General features: G+C 46.2%; 1 protein-coding gene across 1 annotated transcript in view; it reads right to left on the bottom strand.

Moving 5' to 3' along the window:
- Positions 1–14173, bottom strand: part of LOC135900975 (uncharacterized) — a 120949-nt gene that overhangs the window by 38681 nt on the left and 68095 nt on the right. Inside the window, exon 2 of the mRNA XM_065430601.1 lies at positions 2749–3728. Coding sequence (XP_065286673.1) covers positions 2880–3728 — 849 coding nt within the window. The 3' untranslated portion in view covers positions 2749–2879. The remainder of the gene's footprint in view (positions 1–2748; positions 3729–14173) is intronic.

Below are 14173 nucleotides of genomic sequence, written 5' to 3' on the forward strand. Positions count from 1 at the left end.
TTATGTTATGATGATAATTTTAGGCACTATTTTAATGCCAGAAAAGGGAATTAGCAGGCCACACCTCAAAGCACCGACCTCTCCGTAATGCAGTCATTAAAGAAAAGAAAAAAAAAAGAAACGCTCCAAGCGTGGACGTTAGACGTGAACTACTTGAGTAACAGCAGCGCATAAATGCTTCTTTTTTTATTATTCAGAGGTTTTACGTGCCACAACCATGATCTGATTGAGGCATGTCCTAGGAAGGTAGGGTTGGAGTGCTCCAGATTAATTTTGTCCACCTGGGTTTCTTTAACGCCCACCCAATTCACGATAAACTAATGTTATTGCAGGCCGCCCCCATCGGAATGCAACAGGCGCTGCCAGAATCGAGCCCACGACCTCTCGCTCAGCAGCGCCATTTCTAGGAAGCATAATTGAGCATGATATTATTGGCTAGCCTGTAACAATGTAGATCACCCAACATAAATCAAAACATTGCACTTGAATGCAGCAAGGAGTAGAAGAGAGAAGAGGCTGGATGAGAGCCAGGGGTGGCGGCTTTCTGTAAGTGTCCACTTAGTGGACATGTCGATTTTGTCTGCTGTTGAAGTGCTGATTAGCTGGGAGCGCCTGCCTCCTTCCAATGCGTACCCCAGTCCAACCAATCAATACTTTAGCAGCAAACGAAATGGGCATGTCCACTAGATGGACACTTAAAGAAGACCTCCCCCCCTCACTCCACATGTTGCGCTGATGCCTGAACAGCCGCAGTACGAGGACACAGGCTGAGTAGAGTGACATTCCTAAATTGAAAGAATGGAATAATTGAAATGTCTGTCGTTATATGGTGGTGTAAAGGCCTATATAGAAAAGTGACCCCAGAGACTGCTCTCGGCGTCACCTCTTGCGAGAGAGAATCCATGCCAGACTCCATGGCGTAGGAAAAGACAGGGTTAGAGTGAAGATTTCTTGTACGAGAAAATATGTTTTAGTAACGTTCCCTTTGAGACATCCCACCAGACAACCACAAATTCACACGGAAGAGGAACGGTATATTCGCAAACCTGCCCTTTATTTTCCCAGGGTCCTAAGAACATAACTGCTCTGAGCAGCGCCTTAACAAGCAAGGCAGGAAAAATTGGCATGTTCTGAAGCTCTAATTTCGGCATGGCCACGTCTTACAAGGATGATCAATAAACGACGTGCGCTTACAGCAACATAGAACGGTTGCAGTATTTGTGAACACGCCCACCTATGATTTTAGCGCTTTTAGACGGCAGCAATGAGGTTATGTCAGTCGTAAGTATCGATTTTGTCATCAAGGTTTCCACAACTGAACAAACCAAACTACGCGTGGAGGAAATACAAGAGTTCTCTCATACAGCAATCAGCCCGTTTAAAGGCGTCCGTTCATCAAAAACCGTAATAAAATCTCTTCAATTTCATCCCATCCGGCCTGCCATTGTAGCAGGGCACTGATAACAGATTGAAGACTACGAGATACTAACCCTAAAGACGTGATGCCGCGAAGAGGTTTTGCTAAAGTGTCGAGTGCAAAACAGTTGTTCATCCACTGCACAGCGCCTTGCACGAAAGAAAGACTATACACGCTGCTCTCGCTTGCTGCATTTGAAACAGAAAAACCCGTGTACCGATGGCAAGCATTCAATTTTCTTTTCAATTTTAACCTATACTGCTCTTGGCCAACAGCGAGAAGGGACTGTTATTCAATGTGTGCTCGCAGCATAAAATAACGTGATTCCGTGACACCCATCAGTGAAGCGCAATTGTTTCGCTACCGCTCACGAGCACGTAGCCCCTATTGTGCTCATATCTGTTAGAAGCGTCCTGTTTAATGGGTAAAACAATGACCGGCGCACGACGCAGCAATTCACGACGGCCGCGAAATAATCAGCGTGCAGGCACAACAGATAAGTGCAATGAGGCAAAGAATGTCATGTGGAAAAGTCAGGGCACCTAAAAGCTAGGAACTAGAAGTTTCCTGCTGATGCCAAGTTATACTTTTGAGTAAGATTTCTCCGGTTATGTCGTTTAGGCTCGCGTAATGCCCAATTCAAGTAACTGGGATAACTGCAAACATTTTCAAATTGTCTGGAGAGAATACAAGCTCACCAATCGAAGCGAATACAGCCGTGGTTCTAATACGCCGTAAAGGTTTGTCAAAGGCAGAACAGAAACTTTTTTGAAAATATTGACGCTGTGCTGTTGTGAACGATGAGATGAGACGAAGAAGCGCAGCGAGAGAAGGAATTTTACCATCTAAACATTATCTTGTAATATATGTTAGCACCATTTTATGCTAGCTGCTGATTAACCTTTATGAGTGCATCCAAGTGCACTTAAAGGAAATTGCGTAATGCGCAACGATAGGGTGAAATTGTAAAGACCGGACATCTATATGAAGCACCTCATTTGCTTTTATTTCGCCTATTTGTTCATCTATAACGATAGCAGCACAATGGACAATGCCTGAGCTTGCAGGGAATTTTGCTTATTTCTGTGAGCCCCAAGGTAGCACATGCAGGCTCACTTGACGGTGAAGAGCTAAGTAATTTAGTAAGAGTCAACGTAGCACTTGTGAAGGTTCCTGTGTTTTCCAAATTTCGCATACGTCCTATAATTTTGCGGTGGCACTTGAGACAGCCGAATGCTGTGCCAAGCTATTAGGCTCACCACGCTTTACAAGGAAGAACTACGGAGCACTACAGAAGCAGACGGAACGTCCACACAGCAGGGTTCACCAACCTCCGTTCGCGTCTGCCACCGGCGAGAAGGCAGCGACCGTCCGTCCCGTTTTCCCGCGTCGGTATTGTTGTCAACTTCAACTGGTTGGAGAACGCGGCAGCAGCGGCGGCGCCGGCACGAGCCCGACAGGCTCAGAGTCGGTACTTTCGGTCGAAGAAAGGCGACTCCCAGCGGAACGTGGTCTGCGGCCCAACCTTGTAGTTCTCGACGACGGCCCGGTACTTCCAGCGGCGTGGTATGCACAGCGGCGGCAGCACGATGAGCACTAGCACCACAGACACTGTGCCGGGAAGCAGCAGAAGCCAGGTGAGAATGCGCAACGCCCAGGCCGAGCAGTGGGAGTTGATGAGCGTGTACGTGTTGGGCACGTAGGCGCGCGTGTAAGGCAGCGCGGCCACGGGCGTCAGGAAGAAGAAGAGCACGGCCAGCACGGCGAGCACGTCGCGCGCCACGGTCTTGAGGAGCCCGAGCACGGAGCGGGCCACGGAGGACGCCGATGCGGAGGCGGCGGCGGCCATGCTTGCCGCTTCGGTAACCACCGGCTGGGAGGTCCGGCTCTGCTTTTTGACTCGTGTTCGGTGACAGAGAACTGTCGGCGACGACGGGTGACAGGAAGCCGGCGAGCGGAGCAGACGCCGAGGGCGAAGGAGCCGGCGCCGGCTGACAGCGAGCGGCAGCAGACGACAGCAGCGGCGGGTGGGGATGTACCGTGGCGGCAGCCGGTTTGAGTGGCCGCCGGCGATGTGAAGAGCAGCGGGGGAACACTTGGCCGCTGCTGCTGCTGCCGCACGCTGTCGGGTGAGGAAGAGGTGCAGAAGCCGGCGGCTGGGGAGGAAGAGGAGGAAGGCGGAGCGGAGCGCCGCGCGGCGCAGGCTTCCCGCCGGGGTGTGACTCACCGCGCCCCCGACGGGGGGAGACGGCAGCGGCAGACCATCTCGTCGTCGCGGGGGCTGCGGCTGCGCCGACGTCGCTGCGTAGTGCTACGCCGGCAGGCGTGGTGGCGGCGGCGGCGGGAGGTGAACGAGCGCGCGGAGCGGAGTCGTGACTCCGCCGCGTTCTTTGAGTCTAGCTCGTGTAATAACACGAAGACGCACGTTGGCTGCGTGCGGGTGCGTAAAACGCGTCGTGCTGCGGTCGCTCCGGGAGCCGGCGCAAACCGAGATGCGTCCCGGGAACGTGACTCGGGGATCACGTCGCGCTCCCACACGGTTCGTAACGCCCAAGACAATAGAGATATAGCTGGCAGACTTTATGACATTGTCTAGATTATGAGATGTAGTGAGAAGCTTCGTTAATACGCTCTCTCTTTTCTGATCGCGTAAAAGAATGGCTGATATGCATGGTCATGGTTGTGTCTATGTCTCTTTACAGCTGGAAATAGCTTTTTGATAATGTCCATTTAAAAGATATGTCGTATATTAACGTCTACAGAGCAGTGTCGTAAGGCAGGCTGCAGTCAGTGATTAAGAGAATGCGGCAGTGATATTGTAAAACAACCTTTGAAATGTAAAACCCAGGCTAAGGCGAAGCTGTACTTGAGCAGAGGAGAGGACATGATTCGATTTGGTATCAATTTTCTTTCATTGCACATTCATGGACAAATGCATTAGATGGTGTGGCTGCAGCAAAATATAGAATGTACTTTAGGAAGTAAATACATATATATGAAAAAATTAAGTGCAATTACAATTATATAATTTCACATAACGCTTCAGCATACCAGATGCCTAATAACAGTAACAGGATTTGCTACTAAGTTTTGACGACAGCTCGCATATTCGTTGTTGCCAAATCAGAGATATTTTTAATAAATATTAAGTTTTTGTCATGTACCCATTCTCGTGGTCCTTTCTGGTTTGCTATGTTTCATTCACTCTCAGCCATCAGATTTAAACGTTTTGTAAAAAAATTATCCACTACGCTGCGGAGGAAATATTCATTACATAGGCAGTGCAAAAAGAGCGAAGTCACAAGCGAGAAAACGACAAGGACGCCGCCCAAATATAACGCTGTCGCAGAGTACTTTGTTGACATGACCCAGGTCATCAAGCGTTTCCCCCAGATCGAATATCATACGTCAATTTCCCACACTATTTACACTAAGAAACTGGCGTTTCCACTGTCAGTTCCTTTGTGCTTTTACTGCGCCTGAATCTGAACTGTCGAAATCTCAAATATCAATATAAGCACTCACTGAGTATTTATGGATAGCCGGGAACCTACCCAAATTGTGTTCCGTGGACATTCTTATGTGAATTTTTTATGTGTGTCTCCCTCACGTGTTACCATTTATTCCTTGGACATACGACCGAACGCCGAAAGGCCCCCACATGCAATCATGCGTGAATAAACACATACAAGCGAAGCAGTTCCTTGTCTACACACGAACCATTCATAAAAAAATTGCACTCATTGCAGGAATTCGTGTTAGTTGAAAGTGGGAAAGAATGTTTGGTTTGTCCGTCCAATTCTTTTTTTTTTTATCCATGTCGTTGTTTCTACCAATTAACAGTGAAAGCTCCGAGTCGACTGCAGTTGAATATACTTTGTTCTTGTCCCTGCATCCATTTATTTGTGCGCAAAAAAAAAATGCCCAGATTAAGTTGAATCTACGGATATGATTTCAGACATTGCCGGGAGCCAGGGGTATATTTTCGAATCATCAGCACTGTCATGCTTGTACCAATTTAAAACCTGGAGCCTAAGAAACATATGAAGTCGATTAATGAAAAAATGAAGTAAATGAGCTGACAAGAAAGCAGCATTGTTTCCGGCAGCGCTGCAAAATTTGCACCATTGCTGAGCCCAAAATATTTTCGTTCTGATATAAGAACAACAACAACAAGAAAACATGATGGTCTCGAGTATTTTCTCTACAGCTGTTGCTTATTATATCATCAGCGCTGAGAAAATAGGCCACCTGAAGCAGGGGCGTAGCCAGGGGGGGGGGGGCTTATGGGGCGTCAGCTTCCCCCCCCCCCGAAATTTTTACGTGCTGTCCATGCACCGCCGACCAAAGCGACTCCCGGCGCCGGAAATCACTCTGGATTTTGTCTAGAATGTCTTTTTGACGCTCGAAAAGACATTTAACAGCGAAGATTGCGAACTCGGGCTGGATTTCGTGGCAAGCCCGTACACCGGCAGTCATATAACGCCAAGCAGTCCCATCCGAGGACAAAGTTTCAAGGGCGCTTTGATGGTGAGCGGGCTCGCCGCGGCATCTCACTGAGGCCACGGAATCTATGGAGCGCATGGATATCAATTGCGATACTTTATGGGTATAAATCTCATAAGCTCTTGATGTGAAACGTGAATTGACATTTCCAAAGTTGTGCTTTAAATTTTCAATTGCGGAACTTTGTGGGTTTAATGTTGTTATAAACATTTGACGCCAAAAGTCCATTGACTTTTCTAAAGTCTTACATCGGAACAAACAACCAGACAAGCCAAATCAACACACTAGCAGACCAGTTGACAAAGCACACAGCGAGGTCCGATGAGACGATGCGTTGGGGTGGTTCATTTGTGCCGTCATGTCACATAAAAAATATCAACATTTTTTTTAACCTAAGTCAGAACATCCATGTCAAGACACTAAAGCCAGCCAAAGTAACTACGTTGTTATTTATTTTTTCTACTTTGACTTTTATTCGCCGAGGACACATTGAGCCTCTTCAATTTTTTTGTTCTCGTTACCCTACCCGCGGCTGCCAGAGCGAGCCATAGGGCATATGTTTTTCTCGTATGGCCCCGACCACCGCGCGGTGCACTTCGGTGGGCGTTCGGTTTGCTCTGGCCGAGTGGATTTTCACCTGACAGAGTTTTGGAAGCTTTCTGGCTAGCAGACGAGAAAATAAGAAACAAAGGTCGCTCACCGCCATCACTGCGGGGACTCGAAGGATTGCACCGCGTTCCTTGAGCGGAACCTTATGCGGAAAGTCTTGTTTCGCCGGTGTAGGATACTGAGCAGTATGCGTATGGTTCTCAGTGGGTCAATCATCCCATGTTTTCTTCGGTATTGATTCCGTAGCCCCATTAGGTGCCCGGTGTAGGCAACATACTTTCCTATGCGTTCTTTTTTTCTATTTCGGTGCCTCCGCCCCACAGAAAAAAAATACATTGTTGTGGCGCAGCGAATTGTCGCATGGTGAAAGTTCGATTTTGATACTTCTTTTGCGGAAAGTAATGGGCGACGGGACGCTTCAGTTTCCGGATACGTTCATTATATTATTGCAAAAGCTATTATATGGACACTCCAGGCGCATTCCTGCCATCGCCGTCGCCCTCATGTTTCGTATAAAGTTCAAGGGTGACAAAATCGTGACCACGCGCTGCATGCTGTATGTGCGAGTGAAAGCGTAGGAGGGGAGGTGGAATGGGTGAGCCGACGATGGTGGCTCAGTCTTGTGTGCGCAAAGGAGAAAAGCGGGGAGCAAGCGCGCCGCCTTCCGTCGAGCGCAATACATCGCGGGGAGTGGATGGAATGGGGGCGGAATCTAGGATTCTGTGAATCTATGATTGTGCAACATGATTATTTGCCTTTTTTTACGCATTGCATACAGTTAATTTTTCTTACATACATAGACTCATTGGAGACTTATACGTATACTTAAATATCTTGTTGCGAGGTTTTGTGTATACATGAAGTGAACTTTGTTTCCAGTGACACTTTTTTGTCCTTCATCAAGCCGTATTTTCGCATTTGTATATCGCATTGTATCTTTGCATTTCTAATGTACGAGGGTGAGCCAAATGAAAATGCGCCGACCCTAACCGCGCAATAATGGTTCCGTTCATTATCTGCGAGGCATGCGCGTAGGAGAACGGCATGTCCCATTTACAAAAGTGACACGCAGGTGTGAAGATAACTGTTCTTTAATGCTCTCATACACTGGGTTGAATATGGTTGCGTCACATAATGGACACTTCAAAAGTTGAACAGCTCGGTGTCGCGAAGTTTTTGATAGCAAAAGGTGTTTCCAAAACAGAAATTAATCGCCGTATGGCTGCCGTTTACGTTGAACACGGCATTTCATTGAGCACTGTGAAGCGTTGGAGCAAACGGTTTAAAGGACGTTGTAAAGACATTCCAAGACCGGGCCAAAACCATCGTGCAATCACCCCCCACACAATTTCAAAGGTTCATGAGCTGATGAAACAAGAAGGGAGCATAAGGATCGATTAACTGGCAGACCGTCTGAACATCAGTCACGGTTCGGTTCACGCCACAATTCATGAGCTTCTCGGTGATCGGCTCTTTGGTGCGCAATGGATCCCCAAGATTTTGATCCATCGCGAGAAGACGGAGAAGTTTCGCGCTGCCTTGACTCATCTGATCGGGTATCACAATGAGCATGACGACTTCTTGTTTGCATTTGTGATCGGGGACGAACCTTGATGCCACTACTACGAGCCTGAAACACGACGGCAAAGCTTACAGTGGAAACATTCGAATTTACCACGCCCAAAGAACGCAAAGGCCATCATCTCCGCTGGAAAGGTGCTGTTGACTTTTTTTTCGGTCGACAGGGTCCATTACTGAAAGAATTTGCTAAATCTTGAGAGGCTATCAATTGTTTCCAATATTGTGAAACGCCAGAACGGCAGTGTGTCGCAATCAAGAACGAACAACGTGGAAAATTGACGAATGGGGTCATCTTGTTCCACGACAATGCCTGTCCCCCCGTCGCTTATGTGGTTAATACAAAACTGGCAAAATTCAAGTGGGAAACGCTTCAGCATCTGACAGCTCAGACCTATCACCTTGCGACTTCTACATTTTGGGGCAGCCGAAAAAACAGCTCAAGGGAACCAGATACAGACTTTTTGAAGCAGCAACCCAATGAGTTTTATAAGACAGGAATCACGCGACTCGTTAGTCAATGGGACAAATGTCTAAATTCTCATGAAGGCTACTTTTAAATAAAGTACCCCGTTGTTGGCTCACATTCATTTGACTTGCCCTCGTATATCTTGCAGAATTCCTGCTTTTTATACGTGCCCTCTGTTGCGACTATGATTTCGGTGCAATTACTCACGATACACGACCGGTGACAGCTGCTCCTGCGTAATACAATAAAACAAATTACAGCGTCATTGAGATTTTTTCACTGGCCACTGCATATATACTAGAATGTAAGCACGGTTCTTGAATGACAAAGTTTCGTTAACATATTTGTCCTCAACTTGCTCAGTTCATTGCCTTTTAATTTTTCATATCAGTGGCATGCACTGCTTTTGTGGTTTCGAACTGATGTAGTTCTAAAGTTCGTGTGATATTTTCTTTACTTAGATAGACAAAAATATGGAAGCATTGATACCAGTTATTTTGGGCAAAATTTTTGGCACATACGAGTATATTCTTTTATGAAAAAATACATATTTTGTTGTTTTGACTGTGTGTAGCGTTCAAGAATTCGTTTGCAGCATCTTTGGCAATGACAATGCAGTTATTATTCATGGATTTGATCCCTTGACAAATTGTTTAAGAGGAAGCTTTAGCTCGGGCCCAATCTGACGCGGCCTATTCAAATAATTGTAAAACGCAGAAACGCTTTTCTTAGATAATCCTGCTAATGGCTTTTGTTGAAATTCGTTGCATTTGAGAGAGAAAGTTAAATCCTAGTTCTGTTGGAAACACAACTTTGATTTAGGGCCTGAATTTTGTTTAAAATATTTTGAAAAATTCGAAAGTTTGAAAAAATAGAAGCACGACGTTTACAAACTAATAGCTATGCATGAAGAACAGACATTGTGGTTCTGTAAACGGCATCTATTATAACAGTCAAAGCGGACAAGTTTGCTATGTCAATTTGTATCTTACGTGAATTGGTTACGTTGTGTACAAGGGTTCGGCACAAGCACTATTTCCACAATACTAAATTTTTTTTTAGATTCATGTGTAACATATCCATTTTGTCCGCTGTAGATGTACTATTAGATGCAATTCACAGAATTGTGATATCATTTTTCATTGTTGAGTCACGGAGTTTTAAACTTGATAGTTTCGTTTTCTGAAAATTTTTGATTTGGCCAATTTTTAATAAATAATTGACCACCTAAATGAAAAATTCGAAACCAGTAGTCACTAGAATTAAACTTTTTCTTTTAAATGCAACAAACCTCCTCAAATTTGGCGAAGTGGTTGCAGGGAAAAACGAATTCCCCTTATACATGTATTTAAATAGGAGCACCCGAGCTAAAGCTTCCTGGAACAAAATTTCTGGCTACGCCAGTGGCCCCATATATATATATATATATATATATATATATATATATATATATATATATATATATATATATATATATATATATATATATATATATGCATGGGGCCATTGGCGTAGCCCCCCCCCCCCCGAACAAAATTTCTGGCTACGCCACTGACCTGAAGGCCGGCTATCTCAATCATTGAAAACGAACTCCAGTCATTATGGAATGTAAAATAAATAAAAAAAACAAGAAAGAAGGTTCTGTTGTGCATACGGTCATTAATATCTAGAAGATTACCCTCTCTGAACCCCCTCCCCAAATGCGTCAGCAGATGACTCAGAATGTCTGACAACACTGGTTTAAGATGATGTTTGATATATCGGTATGTAGTAAATTAATTACGTAGGTACGTAATTCGATTATTTCTCCGTAAGAAGGAACCAGGGCTGGTATTTTGTAGCGATGCCTTTTCCGATTCTATGCCTTTTCAGGCTTTTCGCGCTTGGCCAGTGGTCAGAGCGACGGTCTGCCCACATTATCAACGGGATCAGGTGGCTGTGTGTGGTGGATGATAAGAATAGCATAGAATGAGGCATAAGGCATCGCTACAAAATAGCGGCCCAGACCACTTTCTACAGATAAAGACCTCGGGCCGAATTCACAGAGCTTTTCGTTCGTAAGTGCTAATTTTCATTGGCTGATCGCCTTCGCCAAGAATATGTCCTATCTCAGTATTGGCTGGCACGAACGCATTAAGCGTAAGAACTTGTGAATGCGGGCCCTCGTTCTTTCGAACAGTTGAATGACACTGCCCGTATAGCGCGTGCTACGAGACAGCTCATTCAGACCACTGGGTAACTACGAGTCTTAGTTGCACTTTTGCTCGCCAACACTGAAGAGCACACTACAGCATACCATAGTGTTCTGCGTTTAAGAAATGCGCTTTGTGCACTTAATGTTTTAAAAATAGCGCGTAGAGTAGTACACAACCTGACATAATGCGTTGGAATTGAGTTGTAACCTGTTGACGTCTGAAAAAGTTTCCGTATATTGTGCAAGCGGAAACGCGGAAGAGTGTTTCTTGAAGAACTGTGTGTGATCAATGTAAAATTAAGGCAAGGCAGAATGAGTGCTCTTGAATAGATTCTAGATGTGTTATTCAAATGGTAACCCAAATCCAGGTTGTAAAAATGCAGCGAGTCTTGTTTGACTTAGTGGTCACAAGTGAAGCAACATGAAGTTACTTTTAGCTCGAAATAAGGTATCTGCTGCAATTTCACAATGAAAAAAAAATTCTAGCTTCTTTACATGCACTGTGATGATGCTCTAGAAAACGAAAATTGCGCGCACACTATTTCACAGCCAATACATAGTCTGATGGCTTGCGGCTTCCTCGTCCGCCATAAAGCAGTAAGCCCTGCGATCTGACATAAGCTTCTACTTCACTTTGCGGTCCTTCTGGGTCTGAAACGACCGTGAACGCCATGGCGGTCTCTAAAGAGCAAATATTTTTTTTTAATTTTGCGGCCAAAATGAGCCGCTCATTAGTCAGCGCGTAGCGTGAGCGCTGTTTTCTACACATGTATGTGATTGCCCTACGTGTTGAGTCAAATTTGTGTTAGCACCAATGAGACTCCTCTGCTTTGCCTCCCTCACCTCTCCTATTCACTCACTATGCCAGTTAGTTGCCCGAATCGCTGAGAGTATGTCACTCGGCATGCTTGGAGAGGTGCGGCGCAGGGATTTCAACTTTACTGTATCTAACTGATGACTTAATTCGCTCGTTGCCGGAGTTTAATGCTCCAGAGCAACACTGGACCTATCAGAAGAGCAGGATAAAGGCTTGTACTGGATGCAAGCCAGCGCTATGTTCGTCCCTTCTCTTTTCTGGTGACCAAGTTTGAGGCTCGCGCCGTTAGTATAAGTGTGCTTATGAAAGACGTAGTTGGTAGGAAGATAAGGTTGAATCGGAAATACAAAATCAAAGTGGGGCCTTCCCCGCTTTAATCTTGAAAAGGGCTCCGTTGTAACTTTTCAGACGTGGCGTTATACTGCTCCCGAGACAGGCTACAAGCATTTTCGCATTCCGCCGCCATCTGAATGCCACCAACGCGACTGGAAATCATCCCCGCCACCTACACCCAGGCGGAACTCCGTAAGCTGTTCAGATACCACGGCGGGTCTGATTTCTGCATACTATAAGCGTATGTATAGCATGTATGACAGTGCTCATAATCAAGGCATCGGCGATTATGAAAAGTTCAAATCATGCGGTCTGCGACATGGAAACTTTCACTGAGGAGCACTTTTCTCAATATACACAGTATGGGAACCAGTCGAGTCTTTTAGACAGGACTGAATTTACCAATGAGATCAATTGCGCAGTGTCGAATTAAGGAATGTCGACTTTGCTCTTGAATGTTTTGTGTGTGTGTGTGTTCTGACTGCCTGAGAATGATCAATAGCTGAAATTTCTTCGGCGAAAATGAAATACTTCATTGAAACAGTGGTGATATCTAGAAAAAAATTTTAATTGCACTTTTTTTTTTGTCAGGAAATGTTTCGCAGAAGGCTCCAAGAAATGCTCAGTACGAACGTTATGATCGGCGGGGCAAAGACACTGAACAGGGCACGCATATATGCGGCTATCATGTCAGGGAGCACACAGCTCGGTCGATCACCCAGTCAGTCTCTCTACGCATTCCTGCGGAGTCACATAACAACCAAAAAAAAAACCAAAACAAGCATTCTGGGTTTGACATTCCGTCAAAGCCACAATTCACTTTGAGCGGCTTGCTGCTGGTAGGTAGCCACTGGTCATCACCCGCTTGAGCAAGCAATTATCGGTCGTTGATCCTGTGCAGCAGCACAGGTTGAAAAGTGGCACCAAGCGGGCATTTCCTTCTGCCTTAAAGGGCCCCTCCCAAGGTCGGGCCATTTTGAGCTGACAAGCGCAGAGCATCCGATGCGCGCCAACGATCGTGTTTGCAAAGAAGTACATCGCTACGCGCCGCGGAAAGGCCTGAAATTTCAATCCGAACGTCGTTTCCCTCTTCACTCGCGGCGAATCCATCCGGAGAGGGACATTGACGACGTGGTCGGGCTCCTGCGCCTACGTAATCGTGTCCGCAGTGTGACGTCGCTCGTGGTGACACATGACTTCGATAATCATTCAAGACAACTGTTGTCTGTGCGATCTGTTGCTTGAATTGACGAATTGAAGTTTAGAGAAATAATACAACACACAAACGGAATGTCTGCGTGCTTTTGCTCTACTTCGCACCGAAGCAAGAGAAATGTACTTCCGCTTCGTCTGCTTGTTCCCACGGTCGTGTGGTCACGTGCGCAGGTACCGGGACTATGCCATTTTCTATCGTGTTCCAGCGCGTGATCACGCTCTGCGATTCGCTTGTTCTGCCTTAGTATTCGTGTAGCACTGAATTATACCGCTAGTCATGTTTCCTTACGCACAGCAGGCGAAATCGTGCGCTGCGCGAACGAGAGAAGAGCTCGTGCGTGGCGCGGTCAGCGGAAATGCGTGGCGCAGAAAAAAAAAAGCGAGGAGAAAAAGAATGAAGGCGGGGCCTGTGACGTATGCGTCACGCCATCCTCGCGGTCTGGTATGGGAGAACGCAGGGAAGGAATTTCGCTTGAGAAGGCTAGACGGGTCGAGGGGACAGAGCGTCTGCCAAGCAAGACGCTCTCTCTTTCAGCAGCCCGCCTGCTGAAATCAAGGGTTCGTGGCACTGAAATATTTATATGTCGGCTAGTAATGAGCCGATATGAAAAATTTTTGTGGCAGAACGCTCCCTAGAGGACACGTAATAACTTTCAGCGTATAACCAAAATTTGCCATGGTGCCTGATGAGGAGCCCCTTAAACTAAGGTCGCTTTACACTCGAGTGGCACCAGCGCCGCAAGTCGCACCGCACGCAAGCGATCATGAGCGGCCCACCGTTCACGACCGTTCTGACGTCACGAAAAGCGTTCGGAAACTTTTGCCTTGCGTGGCCACCGCAACTCTGCCCTCTCATTGGACGGCTTGGGTGTGACGTCTTCATGGCAAACGCGGTGCTTGCTCGAAGTGAAGCAAGGCGCGAGGCTTGGGCCCCATTTGCTGCAGCGCCAATTTGTTTTTGTGGTATTTGTGATCATTACAAGAGTTGTCTAGCATCCGCAGTCATCGAACGCTGCAAACCATTGCGCCCTTCCT

The sequence above is a fragment of the Dermacentor albipictus genome, chromosome 2 (assembly GCF_038994185.2).
Source record: "Dermacentor albipictus isolate Rhodes 1998 colony chromosome 2, USDA_Dalb.pri_finalv2, whole genome shotgun sequence".
In the NCBI taxonomy this organism is placed as follows: domain Eukaryota; kingdom Metazoa; phylum Arthropoda; class Arachnida; order Ixodida; family Ixodidae; genus Dermacentor; species Dermacentor albipictus.